This window comes from Mytilus edulis, chromosome 2 (assembly GCF_963676685.1).
Source record: "Mytilus edulis chromosome 2, xbMytEdul2.2, whole genome shotgun sequence".
NCBI lineage: Eukaryota > Metazoa > Mollusca > Bivalvia > Mytilida > Mytilidae > Mytilus > Mytilus edulis.
The window spans coordinates 15,658,741-15,684,625 of NC_092345.1; the positions used below are offsets into that span (position 1 = coordinate 15,658,741).

The 25,885-nt window shown below is 31.5% G+C and overlaps 1 protein-coding gene across 4 annotated transcripts in view; it reads left to right on the forward strand.

The window, feature by feature from the left end:
- LOC139511560 (LIM homeobox transcription factor 1-beta-like) overlaps positions 1 to 23,234 on the forward strand; it is a 40,145-nt gene extending 16,911 nt beyond the window's left edge. For all 4 annotated transcript variants that reach the window (XM_071298392.1, XM_071298395.1, XM_071298393.1 and 1 more), the window contains exons 3-7: positions 9,906 to 10,123; positions 13,804 to 13,943; positions 14,878 to 14,955; positions 17,229 to 17,373; positions 21,084 to 23,234. In XM_071298392.1, coding sequence (XP_071154493.1) covers positions 9,906 to 10,123; positions 13,804 to 13,943; positions 14,878 to 14,955; positions 17,229 to 17,373; positions 21,084 to 21,274 — 772 coding nt within the window. In that variant the 3' untranslated portion in view covers positions 21,275 to 23,234. The remainder of the gene's footprint in view (positions 1 to 9,905; positions 10,124 to 13,803; positions 13,944 to 14,877; positions 14,956 to 17,228; positions 17,374 to 21,083) is intronic.
- The last annotated feature ends 2,651 nt before the right edge of the window (positions 23,235 to 25,885 follow it).

The window sequence follows — 25,885 nt, forward strand, 5'->3', positions numbered from 1 at the left end:
GCTATAATAACTGATTATAAAAATAAATGTAGATTTCTTATTGTCCGTTATACTGTTTATCTGTAAAATATTTAAATTCTAAGGACAAATTTGTACAACGGTGACAATTTTATTACTTTATTGTTTTTATCGAGTGTCAAGTTGAAGTATATTATGTGTAAATATTTAGACCTTCTATGTCGGATGTGTCTCCACCAGACGACAGTTTTCTACAAGTTCTCAGGTAGTAATTACTTCGCACCTGATTAAGTCTTCCTGGGTTAACATATCTAATATGAACAAGCTTTCATTTAAATAATTATTACTACTGTTCCAACTCTAGATCCATTTGTTTTGTAAGCAACCTTTTTCTTTGATATAAAAATAAGGAAATGCCGTATGAATGCCAATGAGACAACTATCAATTATAGTCTAAAATGACGTTGAGGTGAACTACTATATGTGACCGTACTGCCTTCAACAACGAGCAAAACCAATACCGTATAGCTACCTATATAATTCAGTACAATTTAAAAATTATAGACTGAAAGTTATTATCAAAACTGGCTAAATAATGAATTTACTGGTTGAAATGAAATTGGTTAAACGGTTGATGTTGAAGACTGTCTTATCAATCAGGATTAATATTATGAAATTATCAAACTAAATATCTTATACAGAATTAGATTTTTAAATGTATTCAATAATTTGACGAAATATATCTAAACTAAAGTAGTATATCAAAGTTTCAAGTCGATATCTCTTTCTCGAAAAAGGGAATGATGGTCGTATTTTTTTCATAAGTTCATTTTTTTTTAAAATAGGCAGAAGTTATCAAAGTGAGCGTCATATCTCACCAGTCGAAGAGAAATCGACAAAATAATGTCAAAACATGAATAACGACGAGAAGACATATAACAGTCTATATAGACAATCATAAAATAACTAAAAACCGAACACATGGACACAACCGCGCGGGTCTGTCTCGAATGCCTCGGAAGGGTAGGCATATCCTACTCCACACGTGGTTTCGTTGTCTTATCGATCTAAGATTCCCCCTGCGTTTTTTTAGGGGTTCGTGTTGGTCAGTCTTTAGTTATCAATGTTGTGTTTTGTAGTTCTGATGTTCGTGTTTTAATAGTTTTCTTCATTTTTGACATGACGTTGTCAGTTTAATTTTAATTAATGAGTTTGAATGTCCCTTTGGTATCTTTTAACCTCTCTTTTGTATTATTATAGTTTTCCATTACAATTTTGTATACTTGTAGATAATGATTATCGGTTATTGTTTTATCATGGGCCACCTGTCTTTTTGCTATTATGGCTGTTGCTTTATGTATTGGTTTTTCATACGGGGCAGATTGTCCCGTTACATATATTACTTCTTCTTCGTATAATTTTCGCATTTATTGAATGATTTTATGTAGAAATGAATTGTCGTTCCCTGTTTTTACAGTTTCTTCATAAAGTATTTTCGACCTTTCAGACAATTCGTTGTTCTATTTATTTAAATAACTTAAGCTTATGTCTGTCAAATTGTTGATAACAATGCATTCATGAATCATTACGAATTCATGTAATTGATCATTTTTATAGGTTTTTAAAATTAATATTAATGTGTTAACAAAACATTTTTATGCAAATATTTTTGCATTTAATACATATTATTTGACCTTAAAAGTCCAAATTTAAGTCTGGCATAACAAAGAAATGACCTAATTGAAAGGGGAATTAACTCTTGGGTTACAAAGACTTATAAGAATGTAAGTAACTTTCACCAAACGGCAACCTTCTAAACCGATTATTTGATTAAGAAGTACTTATGACTGCAAAAAGTGTATATATAAAAGATTAAATGACTTAAACTATTTTGGCTTTTAACGGTTACAGGTATTTAAGTATCAAAATGTCGAGTACGTTGAAGTTAATCAAACATAAACTATTTCCCCTTGTTTCCTTCTATATATCATTCCAAGCTTTCTTTTTTTTTTCTTTCTTCTTTCCATATTACTTTTTTTTTTACTTTTTGTCAATTGACCTGAAATGGGGAGATATGCATCAATACTTTTTAATTGATGCGTGTTACTAGAAAAAAAGCAAAAAGTCTGTAGACTACAATGTGTAGCCTTAAATTTAATATATACATGTATACATATGTTTATAATTTCAAATAATTCAGTGTTCTTTAGTCGATTAAGGCCTCGATCGAGTTGTGATAGAGAAAAATAACAACATTGCGTTTAGGTATGAAAAAGAGACAAGTTTATTGTTTATTTGGTTTTGACAAGGGTCCATTTTAGTAAATGTTAAGATCTTGTTTATGTTTTTAAAAGTAAACATTATGAATTAAATCAAATGATAAATTTAACTGAAGTAGGCTTCTAGACCTCTACATTTCACACCTAAACAGGTCAACGGCTATAAATAGAAAATAATAAAATTTTCTTATATAATCCCTTTAATTTTCCATTTTGTTCACACATCGTTTTCAATATAATAGAATTTGATGCAACTGTCATACAATTTAGAGGTTCAACTACTTAAAAAACAGCTTTAAGGCGCCATTTTTTACTACATAAAATGCTTGTACTAAGTCAAGAATATAACAGTTGCTATTGATTCGTTTGGTGTGTTGGAGTTTTTGATTTTGCCATTTGATTAGGGACTTTTCGTTTAGAATTTTCCTCGGAGTTCAATATGTTTTTGATTTTACTTTTTAATATTACCTCAAATGTAAAGGTGTAGTTCAAAACGTAGCCGTGTTCAGCAACTCAATTTATCCTGAAATTGGAACCAGACACGACCTGCATATGTGCTTCCAAATAAATCAGCCTCTTCTATAATTCTAAAATTAGATAAACATGAATAAGAATCTTCATGATTACTTGTTTAATCTTACTATAATTATCATACATGGAATGGGAGGCAGTGACAGGCCACAATTCACTGAGCCCAAGAAGTGTGGAAAAAATATATTTCAGCACAAACCTTAAAAAGATTGTGAAAATCTTGAGATATTATATGGGACCATTGTCTCTTTTGACAAGTCGACAAGGAAAACTAGTTTCCTTTTCCCTGTATTATTTATTTGTCTCCTGATACCACTATAAGAAAGTTCCACTCCTGTGTAATGTCGATTTCTAGATGAAATTGATGTACCTCATATAGGACGAACGGCACCCATATTCCTTTATGTTTGTAATTTCTTTGTTATAAACAACTTGATTTAAAAAAAAAAACAGTTCGTTGTTATCAAATAAGTTAACAGGAAAACAAATATGTTGATTTTACATTTAAAACAAACATATTGTGGTCGAAACAAGGAATGCGAAGTGAATGTCCCTTCTTATTTTTCCCTTGTACAAATGTATTAAATAAACATTGGTAATACAAATGCATGCGTTTTCTTGTCAGGTTCAATTATTTACGAAACTTTCTTAACATTTGTTCTATTTTCGGATTTTTTTTTACCGTCAACAAAAAAAAAAATGTCAACAAACCTGACAGAGAAAATGTATGAAAGTGTTTCTATAAGTGTGTATACATATATTGGGGAGCAGGAAAGAAAGTGTTTGCTTCGCAATCTACAATGACATTTAAATACAATATTTGTATATTTCATGTGCAAACAAAGATATTGTATTTTAGAAACAAATATTTGAATGCATTAAATCGGTTTTGACTATGTCATACACAGGCTCGTAAAGGTGCATTTAAAAATGAAAGTCTACCCCCACGGAGATCTTTAAAAAGTATGATTGTACGTTTAAAGTGGAGTTTGCTAGGTTCAACAGCCGTTAGAATACAAATAATTGAAGTGGAGTCGTATGGTTAGAATGTTATAACTAAACAAACAGCTGTAATAAAATTGTCGTATCCAGTCGGTTACAGTGTTGTTATAAACCCGAATTTAAACATAAAAAATAAAAATTTAACGATTTGAAGTTTTAAAGTGAAAGAGTTTTTGAATACTGTACATAAAATTAGCAAATATATCAATGGTTCAAGATCTGTAAATCAAATGTAGAACAATGAAATATAACTGTAATGCTAAACTGACTGTTGTGTCTGTTGTTAGAAAGTGTTTGAAATCGAAAAGAAAATGGCCTCTTTTTATAAAGAGGGTGTATTTAAAACTTTAGATTTAGGGTTTAGTTTAAGACACTCGTCAGAGTAAGGCTAATATAAGGGCGAGGGTTACATTTATATTAACCACAATATTAAAAAATGTTATTTCTGTTTCTTCTTTTTGCGACTGACATAAAATAGTTATCAAAGGCTTATATTTGTTACGCCTACATGTGTTACGTCTACATAAGACTCATCAGTGATGCTCAGATCAAAAGAATTAGAAAGCCAAACTAGTATAAAGATGAAGAGCATTGAAGACCCAAAATTCAAAAAATGTTGTTCCAAATACGGCTTAGGTTATTTATGCCATGGATAAAAAATCCACTATTTACACTTTTGTAAATAGTAAATTTATATAAATGACCATATAATTGATATTCATGTCTGACTACTGGGCTTGTGCTACAGTCGGGAACGAAACGTCCACCAGCAGTGGCATCGACCCAGTGGTGTAAATAGTTATCATCCACCAGCAGTGGCATCGACCTAGTGGTGTAAATAGTTATCAATGGTACCAGGCTTATAATTAACTACGCCAGACGCGCGTTTTGTCTATGATAAGACTCAGCAGTGACGCTCAGTTAAAAAGAAGTTAGAAAGCCAAACAAGTATAAAGTTGAAGAGCATAAAAGTGTGAGGATTAGATAGCTAGAGTCAAATAGTATATAGTGCAAATAGTACAAGCAAAATAATAGTACCATGCACATGTACTCGTATTCTAAATTTAGTAAATCGGTAATTACCGCCATTAACCTAGAATGACAAGTACCAAAAGTGGTAGATAATCGTATGCAATTATATCTCGTTTTGTAATTTTTAAAATATGTAGTATTTTCAGCTTACTATATTCAATTGTGTTTGAAACATTTTTTGTTCGATAAAATGGCAACAAAAACAAAGACTTCATGATACAAGAGTTGTGGTATGCAATTCTTGTTCTTTATGTAAAGAGAAAAGGTCAGTCATTAATTACTAGGTCATTGTAATGGCGGCGATGTTATCGTCTGCTAAAAGTAAAAGTGTCATGACAAGTCGAGTTAGCCTCGACCATAATTGACCTAATTATTATTCCTCTGAAAAGAAACAAAACAACGATACAAGAGATTACGCCACCTCTGAGAAAATTAATGTTTTGTTTTTAAAGTCAACTTTTGTAGTTTAATTCTTCAGTACAAAAGATAATATTCAAATTTGATAATTACAAGTAAACAAAAAAAATATACGTCAGGTTCAATTTTAGTGGTAATTTTATACTTTAAATTTAGGCATTTAGTCCGACACGGAATACTAAAAAAAAGTAAATATCATGAAAGCGTTTAAATTTCTAAACAAGGAAAACAACAAAAGACCTGTGTTATTCAAATTCAGAGTTACCCTCCAAAGTGGCCTCATTCAAATGTTTACAGAGAAAATAAAATGCAACAATGATTAATTAATTCAGCAATTGTAAAATTGATATGAAATCGACAAATTAAACTTGGAATAAAATCTAGGTTTTCTGTCGTGTTAAAATAAATTAATAATTCATTCCATTTAATCAAGTCTTAAAAATGACATTTGATCAGTGATAATTATCAATCTCTTTAAAATGTCGAATGTTATTTATTTATAACACTTTTATTGTTATTATTATTATTTATTAAAAATTATTATTATTACTACTGTATTTTGTTCTCTCATATTTTTTTTTCTTTTTATAATTTGTGATAATTATGATGATTTTACGTTTTCTATTACTAATTAGTATTTATTCATCATTTATAAGTATGTAAATATGTTTTTTTTAAACCGTACAACAAGATAAACTAAGATGTTATTTGGATATTTTCATTTATGTAAATATTTTAAAAAAAAATCATGAATAGAAAACAATAAATGTACTTCTCCCTTCTGGATCTTCAATATCTAACTCTTATAGTTGATGTGTTCGCCAAGTTTAAGTTTGTAACCCTGATTTGTTTTCTCTCAATCGACTTATGACTTTCGAACAGCGGTATACAACTGTTGACTTTATTATTAAATAATTGGAGAAAACTTTATGAGAATGAGGGACATTTTTTTCAATTAAATTGCTGGAAGAATGTTCAGAGGAGATATAGACAGGGAAAAATATCTTTGTAACAAATAACCTTAACCAATTTTACCCACTTGGGATCATCTGACTTAAAAGTCTTTTCTTATGTTAAAACATCACAATTGACAGGTTTTAACTGGAATTAAACAGTTGAATGTGTACGTGTAAAAATCGGTAGATCAAAATGCAGAAGTGACTTAGCGCAAATAAGACTTTTTGCTGACCACAAATGTCATTTTTGATTTTAATACGCAAATACCCTATCAGAAAATACGATCGTCTATCGTTGATATAGAAATTAACCGTTTCAAAATATCTCGATTAAACCCGACTTCGATTTTGATAATATTGTTATATGGTTATTGTATTGATGCGAGCACAATATAATGATATCTTAACATATAATATCCAAGGCTGTTCACACGGTTTAATTCGACCAATATTGATTGTTGATAATATTAATAAAATTATGTATATTTCAATATATCCTTACTTATCAAGATTTTGCAGAAAAATACAATGCATGTCACAAATAATTTTTTGATTGATAAGAAGATGCATATTATAATTCATAAATATGAAGGGGAAAGTTATCAGCGTGAGAAGTGGGCTTAAATTGGGTCGTTAGTTTTCTCATGATAGTTGTTATAATATGGCTTTTTATAAATATATTTCAGTAATGGTTTTGACTATTGTTGAAATACGCAGCCACGTCCGTTCGAAATAGGGACGTTAAATCCGATGCATCGTGTAGAGAGAGTTCCATGCTCTCTACCTGAGGAAAAATGTTTCAAACAAATTTGTGAGGGGTAAATAGTTTGACAGTTGCTATGCAAAATGCACATCCCTATTAAACACACCACAATTTTCAAGTGAAAATCCAAATTAGCTGCCCTACGTCACAATCGACCCCTACCATGCAGAAACTACTGAATGTATTTATTCCCGTCATGAACATACATGCAATACTTGTAATTAGACATTAAACTATTAACAATCAATCAATCCTTGTTGAAGGCAGTACGTTGGCCTGTAGTTGTTTACATTCATCTTGTTTGCTCTTCGGTGGATAGTTCATATTGGCAATACAATAAAATCTCTGATTTATCATTTGCATAATAATTAAGAGGAATAAAATTGTTATGTGCGAACTTTGACAATTTTTTTGAAAGAGATTGTGAAAATAAAATTAAACTAAATGCTTCATAGCAATTTTAAAAAGCTCATTTTGTGCGCATGCATCTCTCGATGAAAAGGAGAGGAAAGATAAATTTGGGGAAAATGAAAAGCAATAGGTTGAAGAAAAACAGACAACACCACGAAGACATACAAGTATACAAAACACTAAACGAAAAACTACAGATCTAGAAACACCAACCTCACCAAAAACTACAGATCTAGAAACACCAACCTCACCAAAACCTACAGATCTAGAAACACCAACCTCACCAAAAACTACAGATTTAGAAACACCAACCTCACCAAAAACTACAGATTTAGAAACACCAACCTCACCAAAAACTACAGATTTAGAAACACCAACCTCACCAAAAACTACAGATTTAGAAACACCAACCTCACCAAAAACCGAGGGGTGAACTTTGGTTAGTAGTTCCTGACTACAAGGGCATTGGTCGTTGTATTCATACTTAATCTTTTTTTCATATTTCGTTTTAAAATTGTTGTTTTTATATAAACTTTTGCTTTAATCGTCAAGCTAAACACTTGACAACACAATTGAATTCGTTGACGCTGGGAAATCTAGTTTATCTCAATCTAATGTGAAAAATTATGATTGCTTTAATATATATATTCATTTGTTATCAAATGTTACTCTTACAGTTTGTGGTCCAATGTGGCTTTTTTTTATTATTATAAAGCATGTGTATTATAAAGAATATATTTAAACCTATTTGATTATCATACCAAAATATATGTCCGTCATTTGAGTTTTGATTAAGGACTGTTCTATACTTACTAATATAAGATCAATTAAATGGTATTTACATTTGATCTGCACGAAAACAAGTGATGTTTCAATTACAAAGTACCACACACGAGGGACCTCAAAATATCTGTATGTGCAGTTGACATCAGTACTGATGACTCTGCAGTATAGTACATGTACCTTATTTAGTCATACGATATTTCCGTTTTAGCCGTCTGACATTGCGACTTGCACATCATGCGTTTAAGGAAATCTTATTAACCACGCCGATTTTGGATTGAATAAATAAGGGAGGTTGATTGTACTTTACTTTCGTAACTTTGCATACATTGTCAGGTTATTGCCTCGGAAAATATTGAATCAATATAAAAACTTTTTATTCAAAAACATCTGTCTGGGTACTAACCTGCAGGTAATAGAAAAATTTAAAATTGGACCTTATCGAAAATTTTGATTCAATATTAAATGTTTTTTATCCAGCGATACTGACCTGCAGGAAATAGAAAATCTCAAAACTGGACCTATTGACTTAAACAGTTAATGTATCGAGAAGTAGTTGGTATATGAATACAAATGAAACAAACATCCACCAATGACCAAGGGTCAAAGATTTAAACCACCACATGTCGTTGTATGGCCTTCAACAGTGAGCCTTTATATATACATATATGCAGAATTTATGATTGACATGAGTTACTGACTTATATTACAAAATTTAATGACCTTCTCCTGTATGTTGACATGAATATGAATAATGTGGTCATTTTAATAAATTTCTTGTTTATAAAACTCTGAATTTTTCGATTTTCTTATCCCAGGCATAGATTACCTTAGCCGTATTTGGCACAACTTTTTGAAATTTTGAATCCTCAATGCTCTTCAACTTTGTACTTGTTTGGCTTTATAAATATTTTCATATGAGCGTCATTGATGAGTCTAAAGTAGACGAAACGCGCGTCTGGCGTACTAAATTATAATCCTGGTACCTTTGATAACTATTTACACCACTGGGTCGATGCCGCTGCTGGTTGACGTTTTGTCCCCGAGGGTATCACCAGCCCAGTAGTCAACACTTCGGTGTTGACATGAATATCAATAATGTGGTCATTTTTATAAATTTCCTGTTTACAAAACTCTGAATTTTTCGAAAAACTAAGGATTTTCTTATCCCAGGCATAGGTTACCTTAGCCGTATTTGGCACAACTTTTTGGAATTTTGGATCCTCAATGCTCTTCAACTTTGTACTTGTTTGGCTTTATAAATATTTTGATATAAGCGTCATTGATGAGTCTTAAGTAGACGAAACGCGCGTCTGGCGTACTAAATTATAATCCTGGTACTTTTGATAACTATTGGTGTATGTGGCAAACAAATATGTATCAAGCTAAAAGAATACTTGTTTATAATTGTGACACTTATTTAACGTTATCACTTATAATAACCTCTTTTTTTTCTGATTTTTCGGAGAAAGTGTCGTTAAATGTATTTATAGTGGCTATGTGGTGTTTTGAATTGAATAATGTATCGCGCAACACTTCGTTATATACGCATCTGAACCAGAATAAGTGGGGAAGGGTAGGAGTACGGGTTGTCACTCCTGGAGCTACATATATCGTTAATGAATATATTTTTTACATGTTCTACTCCTGAAATTGCCTACTGTTTCAAAATTCTTGATCCGCATCTGCGTATAACAATATTGGAATTTTTCCTTGCATTTCTCCTAAATGTATATTAAGGTTTAGACTAATTGAATGTATACTTTTTTTCAGATTATTCCGTGGAAAATGTTCTGGTTGTGGCTACTGCATTTCAGCTCAAGAACTGGTAATGAAGGCTAATGGAAATGTATATCACATGAACTGTTTCCGGTGTGTGGAATGTGGCCATATATTACAGAAAGGGGACCAATATGTGCTCAAAGATGGACAGCTGTTTTGTCGATTTGATTTCGACAAAGAATTTAGTGTTCTTTCATATAGTCCAAAAGGTAACCGAAATATATTTTATTCATTTTTGTCTCAGTTTAAGTTATATACATGTAACCTGGGGAAAACATATGTATCTGATGTGAAAAGATAAGTTTGGGCACACTAGAGGTACCAATTTTACCTCACCTAATTTCATTTCGACAATTAATGTATCTTTAGTCAGGGATATTTTTCATAAAATCTACGCTAAATTGCGAAAAAGATGAGTAGCAACTGCGTTTCACATCCAACTATGTCATTCATGTTAACACGCAGGCACCCCAAGCGTTTTATATACATAAACATATATATACGTTATTGAATCTGATAGGTATGACTTTGAATGACAAATTGGTACTACCATAGATTGATAAATTTGACAAATCCATGATGACTATATTTACAAATTTGACATTTATTGTTTGTTTCTCATGTTTCTTGCAAATTTATTTTAAAAATAAGTATCATTCTCTTTTCCAAGGCCTAATGTCTAACTTTTTCAATTAAATTCCTATTAGTTGAGTGTACATAGTATGTTAACGTCACGGCAGTATAACTTGTCATAAAATAAGTTTGAATTCATACCGTGCTACAATTGTCAACTAAGAACAAAGAAAATGTTCCACGAACACTGGTCACATCAATTAAGATTTAAATTTTTGAAGTGTGACCTTCGAGTAATTAACATTTCGAAAGTACAACAAGCATTCATTTGCATTGCTAATTGTGAAAAGTTGGCGCTGTTTAGCCGTTAGCTTCAAAGATCTGTGTCACTAAACTGTCATTCTATAAACAGAACGTGTCATTCTGTTTGTTTTTCTATAATTTACTGCAGAAATCTCTGTAATTGAATCATCAATCCATTTAGAGCTTTTTTGTATGCCAAAATAAAAAGACTTTTTATTTGTGACGTTAATTACGTCAGTTCTGCATGATGTTTATTACAAGTTTTTACGATAACCTCTTACATTTTTGCATTCGGGATTTTTCCTTAACAAGACCGCAAAACCAAAAGTTTACCGAATTAAATACAAACGTTTTCTACGGCACGTCTTTAATTTTTACAACAGGCGGAGTTGTGGTGTTCATTTGTAGAGTCTTATTTATTATTAATTATTTTTTCCCGCCATTTTCATTTGGCAGACGATTCAAAACATAATCAGTTTGAAACGTTTCTTACTTGTAAAGCGTTTTGGTAATTTTATTTAAAAAAAAAGAAATACTAACTGGTTCCCTAACCTTCTTATATATTTGAAGTGTCAATAGCATACATGAAATATTTGCCACTGGGCGTTATTTTATTTCCGTTCGTCAGGTTTCCGTTTCTATTTGTATATGAAAGACGGAGCAGGCGCTGTTTGGACTTGCGTGTCATTGTACTTTTAGAGTTTATTTCTGCTACGAAGAGATTGAACAGCCAAACATTGACATTGTTCCAAATTCGGCCAGCGTTTACTTTTCTTTGAATAATTCACTTTATGTCTACCTTTGAAGAAATTGTTTGGAAGAGATAATGCTGTTTTGAATAAGATACATGATATATTACTTCAAAAAGGGGGGGAATGGTTTTTTCCTAAAAAAAATGTTCTGATACCCAATTTAAAAAATTCTTGTCAAGCAATTAACAAAAGAAATTATTCCGAGATTTTACCCATATCTTATAATTTTAAATTTTGAAGAAGAAAAAATCTGATCGATAACGTTGAAAAACTAAATAAAAGCTGTACTGACTGAGAAAAAAAACCCATAACCCTCTTAAAAGTTAAATGGGTGCTCCTTTAGAACTGTGGAGTGAAAACAAATTCTAAAATGCTCAAAAGCAAAACAAAATTCGAAAGTTCCTTCCAATAATTTCAATATGTCCTATTTTTTGTGATTTTACTTTTTTCTATGTATTCCAAATGTATATTAATACCACGAACATTGTCGTAATGTTTACAAACCTTATAAACTAGATCATATACCTTAGTTACAGATATCATGTTGCTTACATGTTTCTCAAAGTCAATTGTATCTTAGATCGACAACATTGATGTTAAGTCTTTGTAAACGACATTTTTTTATGTTTATCTAATGTCTTGATAATTATCTTGTCACGAACAACATATCGTCTTAAAGATTTTCCAGAATTGGTTCGATTCCAATTCGAAGCAAGGAGATATACTTCAATAAATAGTCATTTGTATCAAATGTGTACATATATTGTATGTGTAAATTCCCGCCTAAATCTTACTGGTAACTGTCGTCAACGTTTCTTTTTTTAAGGGGTGTGTGGGTAAACGACGAAAGATAGGGGACAAGTTATAAAATATGAGCCTTATCATATCACTGGAGACTGAAATTTATCATTCGAATTGAACATCGTTCTGAATACGCCTGAAATATTTTCCACTGTACGTTAAGCAAACATCAATAAATCAATAGAATTGGGAAACAACATTATAAAACTGCAAACCTATTCATGTCTGTATCAATTTTTGATCTATTTGTATCAATCATAGTTTCATTTCATAAGTGTTCATGTACCAAATGCGAAAAACAAATAGATACAGCTTGTAACATCGTTTATTATACCTCCGGTTTACAATGCAGGTAAATATAGTTATCAGGTGTCAATCGTTAAAGTGTAGGTAATGTATTTCGACATTTCAGACAAAATAAGTTGGTGAACTTGGAAATTTAAAGTATTTGAACTGTAAAATACAAATTAGAGGATAATGTACTGAAAACAATGTCTCAAATATAGTTTTTGTAAAATTTAAACAATGTGATTTTAAATGGCTTCGTCGTTTGATATTTACTCAAAGTTCATTGTTTTAAGGCTTTTAAAACATTATAAAAAAATCATATCTGGCAACCACTTAATCAAAATGCATTGATATTGATTTGGACAGCTGAAAAAACGCATATGACATGAAAAATCACTTTAAGCGACAAATGACAAAATTTGATGCATTATTGCAATAAATTTTTCAAAATTTTACTAAAAAATGAACAACTTAAAAATAAACTGAAATAAATTTCAACCACAAAAATCTTGATTTCGATGATTGTCGTATTGGAAAATGTCATAACCGTCACTAAATATATACAAATATATTCATCTTCGTTTTTCTTGTACTTTCTGGTTGACAAAGGCTCACAATACTGTACTTATGCTAGCTAATTAGCATAAAGAACGGGGAATTTAGAATATCATTAATATGTACAATACTAACGACAAACCAATTCTGTAATCCAATCAAAAAACGATCTACCAGATGTTAGGACACCCACACGTACACTTATATCAAAGTCTTATAAGCATATGCATTGAAGACCAGGAAATAAATTTGAATCTCATTTGCATAATTTTGCATAAAGAAAGTGTTCGTCTTGTAAGAAACTGTCAATCATTTTCAGTGTGTACTGTCAGTAACAGATATTATGTTATTTTATACCTGACTTTCCATGAACTTTTTTTTAACTTTTAAGATGACAAATTACAATTTAATTTTTAAAATTTTGTTTTTTAACTTCAAGCTAGATTTGATGCTTTATTTTTGTCAGCTTTAAACATGCACGACTTTTTCACTGATCTTTTTTTTTATGCAATTTACATCTTTTCAGAATGAATAAATTATCTTAATATTCAATTTACATCAAAATGACAAATTGAGAATAATAAAGACTTTTTAATTATTGGGATTATTTTTTTCAGTGGAAGACGATAGTGACAGTTATGAAGATTTTGATGGCGATTTAGATAGGGCAGCAAAACGTCCACGTACAATACTCAATACACAACAAAGACGAAAGTTTAAGGCAGCATTTGAACTTAATCCCAAACCCTGTCGGAAAGTAAATATTAAGTTTTTTTTACATGATTTTCGATGGAAAATATATACATCTTTTGGGGGGATTTCTATTACCGAGGCAGAGGCGGATCCAGGGGGGGGGCAGGGTGCCCGGGCCACCCTTTTTGGGAAAAAATTGGATTGCTTATATAGGGAATCATAGGGAATATAGACGTGACTGGAGCGGGCCCCCTCTTAGGTCAGTCAGTGGGCCCCCATTTATGAAAATGTCTGGATCCGCCACTGCATGCGAAGCAACTTTTTATAAGCATCTTTAAAACCAGACAATGTAATTTCCTAAGGAAAGTTTATTTCAAAGAAAGAAACCAGTTTGTGGAGTAGTATATCACAAAGCACAAAAACCAACGACATCTCAAGTTGGAAAAATGTTTCTTCGTGGAATATTTGCATGTTTAAATACTTTCACTAATAATATGTTACCACGTAAATAATACAGACTTGTATAGCCATAAACTAGAACTTACATTCGAACGCTTAAAGAATATGCGTAAAGTAACTGCGGAGAGACCTAAAGCAATACTTAAATAGAAGAATAACCTAAAGGGTTAAGCACACACCAAAACTCGACGAAACTTCATGACCAAGAAAAACAAGGACGAATAGACGAAAAATAGTTCTAAAACACTACACAGAACTAACAAAATAATGAGTAACACGAACCCTATCAAAAACCTGTAGTTAACTCGTTTTCTCATGAGCTAATGTGCTTTCAAGATGTGTAACAGATCTTTAAAATATATAATACATGCCTAAATCTAATTAGTTTGTACAGTTATGAGATATTTTCACTATGTGCTGTGTCTTTTGGCTTATCAATAGAACTATAAGTTTGCAAATATAAAACGACTCATTCAAGTAATATTGAAAAATATTAAAAGTTATTTTCAAATATTTCAATATTCTATATTTCTTTACAGGTACGAGAGCAGTTAGCTTCGGAAACAGGATTAACAGTGCGTGTTGTACAAGTGTGGTTTCAAAATCAACGAGCAAAGGTACGTTCAAAACAAAAATCAGTAACTGTATGGACAATAGAAATAGGGAGGGTCAGGATTGGGTATACAGAAAAGAAAGTAAAGGATCAAATGAATAGGAAAAAACATATAGAATAGAGAAAACTTTGGTTAAATGATAAAGAATGATAAAAATGGGGTGCATGAATATAGAGAATGGAGAATAATGGGCATACTTATGAAAATCAGAGAAATGACATAAAAAAATAACGAATAAAAAATCCCCTAATCTAGAACCTCAGTATAAAGCAGGAAGTAAAATGTTTAATGTATTCAATAACATCCACCGAATCTGACTAGTTTTCCCCGGGGTAACAATCTGCTTATGTTTTATTCATATAATGAAACATCATACCTATCCTCAATAATCAAAACTGGTGTATTTTTTTACAATAATGCTTCATTAGTAAAACATATATCAGCATCCATCGAAAATGATATCAATAAATGGATATGCTTAGTTTATGTCAATGAGACAGCAGCCCAACAAAACAATATCAAAAGTAAAATCACAAAAATACTGAACTTAGAGGAAAATCAATTCGGAAAGTCCATAATCACATGGCAAAATCAAATAACAAAACGCATCAAAAACGAATGGACAAGAACTGTCATATTCCTCACTTGGTACAGGCATTTTCAAATGTAGAAAATGGCGTATTTTATACAAAAGATCGGAGGCAATGCAATACCAGTATGTCAAACTCGAAATCATCCAAATGAATGTTCCAACGGAATTTTTGTATTCATAATAAACTATTACTTAATGTTTTTCAAGATTGAACATTGACTTTACAGTCAATAAGTTAAAGGGCACTCTATCTATGCTAAAGTCAAACAAGTCTTCGAATATCGACTGTTTTCAGAACATTTTTGTAGAGAAGTTAATAAAGATGATTGAAAATAGGTATCACAATTTAAAAGTCTGCTAATGCTTTGCTTGTTCAGGTAAAACCATCTTCGCAATAGCAGTGCAGAAAAAACACGTATAATGTCTGATACATGTACCAGTGTCTCATTAGAATTTAAGAACTAAAAGTTAAATCATCTTTAATAGTTATCCCATAAGGACGCGGTGTGTCAGTGTAAGATCACCCCGATGGCCGGAGGCCGGAGGGTGATCTAACACTGACACACCAAGTCCGAATGGGATAACTATTTTACATCCCAGCTGTTTTAGATTAGACGGAAAACCATTTACAATTCATAAAATCTAGTTTAGAATGCCACACAACCATTATAATATACTTTATATATTACTATATGATGTATACCCTTAATGACCCTCAAACACGATGAGTAGATATCAAATAATGTCAACTCGCCCCACTTGCCAATCGGCCCACACTATATCGCCACTTTATAAAAAAATCAACCCACTCTTGTTTATCGACTCGTCCCACTTTTGAACAAGTGTAAAATCAAATTGAACAATCTGTCTGAAAACTCACTTATTCATGTTATTAAGGAAAAAGGTTTAAACCCCACTGCATAAAGGCTTGACAACTCGCCCCACTTATAAAATGATCTTGCTTCCTTTAAGTATGCCAAATTACTATTAATTTGTATCCAGTCGTCCTGGTGTAGTGGTATTTGTCGTGGCTTGATATGCTAAAGGTCTTGAGTTCGAATCCCAGCATATACACTGGATTTTTTCTACGTGAATTTTGATAGATAGTCTTTTCCGTATAATTAATTATAAGTTTTATAGTGGATTTGACATTCCCGCCAAAATGTTACAGAACAAAGGAAAGCATGCATAACAAAGAAACTCAAACTGGGGTGATCTGGTAGGGGCGATCCGGCTCAGATCACCCCTGTTAGAACAAAGGAGCTGGGATGTAAATTCAAATACCGACTTCATTTTGACAATCTGACACTAAGACAGATGTTTTCCATTTTTTGCGATAGAAAACGTGTTACGAAATACATCATGTTTATCACCTCCAATGATTTGTGGTCACTTGTTTTATTAGACTGTTGAGAAGTTTCATTCTCGTACTTGAACCTCTCATTACATGAGGTATACACAACAGTCTTTAACTTTTCAATAACATCAACGGTACCATTTTATTTTTCACCATATGCTTATTTCGACAATACAAAGTGATATCACGCTCGAGGCCAATACATTTGAAAATCTAAATATTAAAACAATGAAGGGCTTATAAACCAAAACGGACAAAAAGTCACAGTTTATCCAAACCGGACAAGGAACTAGAGCTTTGCATTCAAGGAAAGCTTTTATATTTCAGGTAAAGAAAATGTCTCGAAGAGGTTCGGATGATTCAATTGGAAAAGAAAGAAAACGACGAGGGCGACATCTAGATGACGATAAGGATCCATCATTGTATCAAGACATGGACGAACAATCTCTTCGTATGGCATCTGATAACGAGGGTGAGTATCACTGCAGACGACCGTGACAATCAAAAGCCTTTTTTCAAGTTAAAAATGGAAACAAATATAACTTTGACAAATCCACGAATATTAGTATGTACATCGAGTAAAACACAAAAACGCTCAGTCAAAGTTAGTTCAACATTTGTTTTCAACTTATAGTTGTTTAACAATTTATTGGTCATCAATTCCAAGTTTGGCGAAATTGTATGTATGCTGCACTTATACAATATTAGACAAATGCAATTTGTAATGAATTTGTACAGTATCAAACTAAATAGTTATCTAGTACAACATTGGCATTTCTAAAGTCAATCCATTTTACGCTACACTCTCCTGTTCTATTGAGAAACTGACTCGTCCTCTAGTTTGAGCTGCTTTAAACCTTAATTGAAGACAGAATTACAATTGCATCTCAGTATAAAAATTGCTGGTAAACACAGGATGATTAATGACTTTATTATGCAAAAATTAATAATCAGTGTAGCATATTTCATACCCTTTGGTTTTTTTCTATTTCTATATTAATAAACTTTGGAATTAATGTTCTATAAAATACAATTACATATACTTTGGCATTAACTAGTATAATGAGATGCTAAAATTTTAATATAACCTTGAATATAATATGCTACGGATACGGATATGATTAGCTTTCCGACACGTACCAAACCCGGAAATATCCATTTTTTTATTCAGCATCTCTTGAAGGCATCCGATGGTTGAACAACGAATAAAAAAATAAATACAAAAAGTAGGATTAAATATGATAAAGTCCATTAATAAAAAAAAAAAAAAAACAGACAAGCTACTTGCAAGGAATCGATTTGACACTTATGGATTTATGATTTGTCCATGGATTTATGAGTTTGAACAGCGGTATACTACTGTTGCCTTTATTTATGAGGGCTACAGTAGTGCTATGCATATTTTTAGATGGAGTCTTTTTTCTTAAGATGGGGTGTTTCAAAGGCATGCTTTTTTTCTTCAAAACCTAAAACAAAGCAAGAAGACATTCTTTTTCTATTAAACTTTTAAAGGATTTATATTGGTGTTATGTTTCTGCTCACGGAAGTCGTGACTATTAAATCGCTCGCGAAAATTAATTGGTTTTCAATATTTGTTCATTATAGTTACTAGAATACACCCGCGAAATCGCGGGCATTCAGAGCGGAGTTAAAAGTATGTAAAGTGTTGTTAGAAGTTTTATACCTCCTCCTTCATTTCCAAAATTCCCAATTTTTGGTTTTCTATCAATTTCAATATGAACATACATTTAGTATGTTATGAACATTTAAGTAAGGAGCCTGTAGTTCAGTGGTTGTCGTTTGTTTGTGTGTTACATATTTGTTTTTTGTTCCTTTTTTGTACATAAATAAGGCCGCTAGTTTTCTCGTTTGAATTTTTTACATCGTCATTTCGGGGCCTTTTAAAGCTGAGTATGCGGTATGGGCTTTGCTGGTTGTTGAAGGCCGTACGGTGACCTATAGTCGTAAATTTCTGTGTCATTTTGGTCTCTTGTGGAGAGTTGTCTCAACATGGCAATCATACCACATCTTTTTTTTTTGTAATCAATGAATTTTGTAAAATATTTAATGAATGGAGAATTTCAGAAAAGATATCAAAAGTTCACATGAATAATTTTAGCGCTTATCTGTATATTACTATATAAATAAAGTGTATTTACTTTCAGTTTTTAGTTTAGTAATCGATCCATGGTGGTCAATTGACATAGTATACAGACCCTCTCCATTTAATAAACTCTGAACAAAATTAAAATACACTTTCTTCGTACTATTTGTTTGTTCAAAGTATACAGAAAAACGCAAACCGGAAGTATAATCTGACTTAAAATTTCGTCCAATGACGGGACAATATCCGGATGCCTTTTTTCTCGTTTTTCTCCCAAAATAACTCAATCTGAATAATCATATGAATGGATTACAAATGCGACTATGCACTGTATATATAGGACACAGAGTCGTGTTGATTAATTTATTGTGGAAAGAAGAGAAGCGACACCAAAAATGAGGTCTTCTCATTTAATAGTATAGATATATGTTCTGTTGTATGTGAACTATCGGAGATTTTGTATTCTTTCATGGGGCACCTATTTTGTAAACACTTTCAATTATTAAAAGCACATGTAGCATTGAATAAATTTCGCTGAAATTTACATGTCATTTTCTTACAACATTTAATACACAGCGAGTGTTTTAAGGTAAAGATGGACTTACTTAATACTAAAAGTTCAAAAATGTAAAATGCAGATTTCATAAAAATGACTGCGCAAGTTTTTACAAATATTTAAGTTCTTTTACGGCATAAAAATAATAAAATCATGGTGCTATCAAAATAAACAATTATCGTAAAAATTTAGATTCACGCAAAATGCATTAGCGTTTTATCTCAAAATGCAAATCATACCATTGCATATCAAATGTATTAGATAAATACATTTGTGGATTGTTATCTTAAGAGATCTTTTTGAGAGTTTGTCTTTCCAATTTATCTTCCCTTTAAGTATACGAGCAAGATTCCCGTTTTTTACCCATAAAAATTCACTAATGACGAGTATACTTGGTTATGCTCAATTTCAACACTTAATCGTGGAATTAAAAGTACATAAATATTTTTTCACTCATCTGAAATCTTCTTTAATGGCGGCTAACACATCAAAGGATACTTCCATAATAGGACACGGTTGGGAGAATAGGAGACAAGTGCATGCATAAATTGTCTACAGTACATAGGTATTTTAATGATCACATGATTAAAGAAAGATAGGAATTTAAGTTAAATATTAAGGCTCAGAAAAATATTTACTAGTTTCGTGTACTTCTGGCTAAAAAAAAATCGGATAGACTAGTATTTTTTTTTTATAAAAACATTTTACATAGACTTAAGTTAAAATAACATGGAAATGTTCTGCTTTTAATGGTACTTAACCAAACATTTTGTGGACGTAACGTTGCTTATCGATAAATGTCCATAAAATGTGTAAGGGTATGCATAAAATATAACAGGTAGATGGACAGACAAGAAACAGAACAAAAACGATGGTTTGCCTATTAACTATTTGGTGCAATAAGTAAATGAACAAAAATGTACAGAGACATTTTAACTATAAAAGGGTATGATGCATTGCAATAACAAATCTTTAAAAGAGTGGGAAAGTACGTCATTTTCTGTCTACAGCGCTATTAAAAACCCATTTGCTTCAATCAGAAAAATGATTTTAAATGTAACTGATGCAAAAACACTGAGAAACAACAGATCTTATCTGCAATTGCTACAAATTTTTTTTTTAAATAGACCAAGTATTTAAAAAAAATGTTTTTGTGTGTTAAATGGACCAAAGTGAGAAAAGGTATGAAAATGGAAGGATCTCTGTATAATGTTGCATTTTAGGTACATATAGATCATATATTGAGCGGTGAAGCCTCGATTTAAAAGTAAAACTTTACTGGCCGGAAGTAAATGTATACAATTGAAATATTTAGAAACAAATGAAAATAGTCTGCCAGAATCAATGATTTAAACGTTGTTACCAAAATCGGCTGTAGTAAAATATGTAAAAATAAAATCGAAATACGGTTAAGGACATGCTTATATTTCTGAAATTCAAAATTTCGGTACTTGATATTTCTTGTTGACCAATGCGAATTTCGTGTGACCAATTGATAAACATGCTTATTTTACTTTTACAGGTTCTTTATATTCCAATGTGGATCTGTCCAACAACATGTTTATGGATGTGCAAACGTCAGAGGATTCAGCCGAGTCACCCGAACAGAATATTTCAGAATCTCTCGGACCTGATTTGAATAAATCGAGGTGCCCGACCAATCATATAAACAAACTTTATTCCATGCAGAACTCGTATTTCTGTGCAGAGTGAAGTTAACGTTTAAATTCATTCCGCCCTATCATTAGACATTTTATATAAATTATTTAAGCATTTTCTTGTAAATAATGTTCAATGTGATATAATTGAAAAAAAAACAATACAAAGTTTTGTCCTGCATACATATACATGTATGTGGAGAGAAAAAAACAATTTGTGCATAGTGACCCGGAAAAGTTGTGTATAAATGACATCTTTCACGTATACAAAATGCATTCATTTATTAAGTAAGTCATTCAAGTGCTGTACAACAGAATTAAATTAGTATAATAATTTTATAATAAACAAGGTATGTTTTATCGGAGCATGAAGGGTCAACTAGTCCTCTTATGCCTTGACTATGAAAAAAGAATACTGTTAAAAAACATTTATATACCTATTTTCTAACAACTATTTGTTATAAAGTTGTTGACAGTGTTATCATCAGGATTGCTCAATATTATCTCATATTCATAAATAAAAAGTCATTGTTAATTTATTTATATTCATCAAACATCGCATTTTTATTCTATGGCAAACGGTGGTGTCAGATTCGTAGAAAAAAATCTTTTCTAGTTTCTTAGCAACATTGTAGAAAAGTTTGTTGTTATTTTTTAATGTATTTCTTTTCATACGCATTTGGCATATTCTATAAATCTCAGATATCGTGTTTAAGTCAGTTAATACCTTATAGTTTAATATTTGTTTTTTTTTCATTTAAAATTGAAGACTATTAAAAAAAAAGAAACAATACTTTTCTGGAACTTTGGATACCTTCATACTAACAAATTTCACAATATACTAGTAGTGTCTGATCTTAAAAGTTTCAATCAGTCCGTTCACATTTATAACTTTTTAACATGAAACATGATATCTTATATTTATACAATGTATGTCTATTGTTATAGTTCATTTGGTGCATTATATTATTTGTTATCTTTTCACTTATACATATTACAGCAACATTGATCTTAGATTTGTCTTCTTCCAATGTTATTGTTGGTAAACTCATATGATTATCGAATGGCATATAGCTTTTACTTAAATTTTACTTAAAATATGTCCCAATTCTTATTCCATTGCTTAGATTTTCGAGAATGCAGCTATTTTGATATAAAAAAAATATTTTTTTTTTGTTTGTAGAAAATTTTGATTAGGTCGATCCTTTAAAAGAAAATACTTCGGTAAACTTCGGTCCGTTATGGAAACATTCGGAAATGGTACTTCATAGGTGGTAGCAGTATATGACAAGATATGAACACAATTACTCATATTGCAATGATCATGATATTTAGGATATTACTTGATATGATTATCAGAAATAATATACATTTGTAATTCTGAAACATCAAAAAACAAATTTGAAAAACAAATTGAATATTTTTTTAATATATGATTCTTACATGAAATGAAATGTTCAACACGCTTTGATGCATTTATTTATTTTAATTATTATTTCATATTTTTGAAATACGATTCGTATCTACTAGAACTGCCAATAACCAATGTTCAATTTCATAATGTGCATCTTAACCTTGTCTAAAAATATTTCTTGCAAGTATGTTCAGTTTACTTCACAATTTTGTTACTTCTTGTAACGAATCACGAATTAATAGTAAAAAGTAAAACTTTGAAATTAGTTTTTTTAATATTGTAAATACAAAAGCTTAGTTCCATGTTAATTTTTTTTACATATTTCACTGTTTTCAAGATAACTTATACTTTGGAAAATTTCCTTCGGTAAGTTATTTTTAAAATGTAATCTAAACATACCATTTTTGCTTAAAATCGCTTTCTACATTTAAGACGATAAAACAGGTGAATTTCTTAACATGGAAAAGGCATTTATTTATTTTTTACCGCAATTTCATTGAATTTTGCATTATTTCGTTGTCGTTAACTATATATATGTGCACTGTTTTATTTGTAAATTTATTATTTATTTATTTTACTTCCAAATAAAATATGGAGGCTATGAGGAAATTATTTATTTATTCGAAAATTACTATAAATTATAATAAGTGAGAGGAACCTTTCTATCCAACTCCGAACCAGTGGCCACGTGGCTTTGTACCACTGTTTCGAATTCTACCAGTCATCCGACTTGTATGATCTTGTATTCTCACAGGAAATATTGTGTCACTAGTCAACGAGTCAGCAACCCCCTGTAACGGTAAAGTGTACATTATACTTAGCAAATAGCTTAGACAAAAAAAGAAGTCGTTCATATTATCGTTCAGAAATTGATGTTACATATAAAAGCTATTTTCCTTATCAACACCATTAAACCAATTGCAATGACTAAAAACATGTGGTTGGATAGATATGAGATAATGTGGTATGAGTGCCAATGATACAACTCTCAATCCAAGTCACAATCTGTTAAAGAAAAACTATCATAGGTCAAAGTACGGTCTTCCACACGGAGCCTTGGTTCACACCGAACAGCTTGAATTATAGCTATAATGGCCCCAAAATGACTAGTGCAAAACCTTTCAAACGGGAAAACCAACAATCTACAGATATAGGAAGATGTGGTATTAGTGCCAATGAGACAACTCTGCATTCAAGTCACAGTTTATAAAAGTAAACTGTTATAGGTCATGGTACGGTCTTCAATACGGAGCCTTGACTCACACCGAACAGCAAGCTATAAAAGGCCCCAAAAAATACTAGTGTAAAACCATTCGAACGGTCTAATCTATATATAAAAAAAGAATCGAGAAACACTTAAGGACCACATCAACAAACGACAATTACTGAACACCAGGTTCCTGACTTAGGACAGATGCAAACCAATGCAGCGGGTTTAAACGTTTGTGAATAGGTACCAACCTTCACCCTTACCCGAAACATTAGTGTAACATCACCACATAGAAAGACACAAGCTGAAGTTGTTTGAGATGCAAATACTTCTTGGTTTGTCGTACAACATAAGCGAAAACTCTATACAGCTGCTTTGATTCAGAAAACTCTATACCTCTGCTTTGATTCAGAAAACTCTATACAGCTGCTTTGATTCAGAAAACTCTACACAGCTGCTTTGATTTAGAAAACTCTATACAGCTGCTTTGATTCAGAACAAGGAATAAGAAACAAGGAATTTCAAGCTCTCATAATAATTGGTCATCTGTAAATTTTAAACTAGCCATCACGTGTCCTATAGACCATCGCACACCATCTCCGAGTCCTACGTACTTATATTAAGAAGCTGTTATGATATAAGGGAACCACGACGGAGAGTTGTCACATTTAGAAATATTTTTTTAAAGTTAGCTTAGTGGTCTAGGTCGGTCGCTAGACAAAGATGTCACAGAGTTTCACAACACCGAGGCACGGGTTAACGTACGCCGAGGGGATACAAATAATTGCAAACGCAAATGCATATCTAACATTGTTGGTCTTAAATTTTAGACGGGAATTTGAATATGTGGTGTAAGCCATGTGTTTGTACCGGCAATGTGCCTCAGAGTTGTCATATTTATCAGAAAAAACACACAAGCGACACGGTACACGAAACAAGTGAATTAAGAGTTATAGTCCTACCACAATTCAACTGTTTTTGTTCGATTAACACTTTCCACATAAAAAAAGCGCAATTATTGTAATAGTTAAAGCATGTATAGTGAAAACACAAAACAATCCAGTTCCTTTTTTCGATAAGCACTTTCCGCATTATGAAAATAAGCAATAAGTGGCCTTGTCATATTCCAATTCCATTATTTGAAATCTCAAGTACTAAGTATCCATGTGATTTATTTGGGATGTCAAGGTACACAGTTCAATAAAATTAAAAATCGGTGACGAGATTGCATAATAAAAATGACAAATCATTTTAATACCACCACAAAGGACTAAGTACAATTATCTAAAAAGAAATTCATATAAATGTTATTATTACAATTATATTTAAAGTATGCAATTTCAAACAAACAAACGATACGTACTCAATTTACATGAATTCAGTCGAACAATAGGAAATATATAATGCTGAATCTACTGTCTAATCTCGTCACCTATGCCTAAGGAAGAGTGAAACATTAGGTGAAAATTACAATATTAACATGATACTGTAACTTAAACTTCAAAATGCTACATTTCAAACTTGTCAAAAAAATTAAAAAGACAATAAAAGATAGTTTAACAATGTCTGACACTTTAGCGGAATTTGTAAACGAAACGAATCTGAAAGTCGTCTTTTACGTGACGACAGATTCTTCAAGCTTGTATTACATGTCTTATGTGACTAAGCATGTCATTTCGACCACCAATGCTTAATACTATTTAGGGGGTATGTTTGTGTCAGAAGAATGGAATTTTTGAAACTCTTAAGACGTCATGAAATCATTTAAGATTTCTTTAAAAATAAAATGTAAATTTTGTTTCCCACAGTTAAGTAGAAGCAGATATCTTTCTTCTACCTGCCAAACAGGTGCTTTGTGTAAATATAAACAATAACTAGACTGGCTTACCTATTGTTTCAGGTAATAATAGTCGGTATTTAAAGTAAAACATCGATGTGTTTCGATGGTCATCCATGCAACACAATCTCTCTCTAAATGTATGTTACAACTCATCCAAAAAAGAGTTTCAGTGACCCTAAAAATCGATGTGTTACGATATATC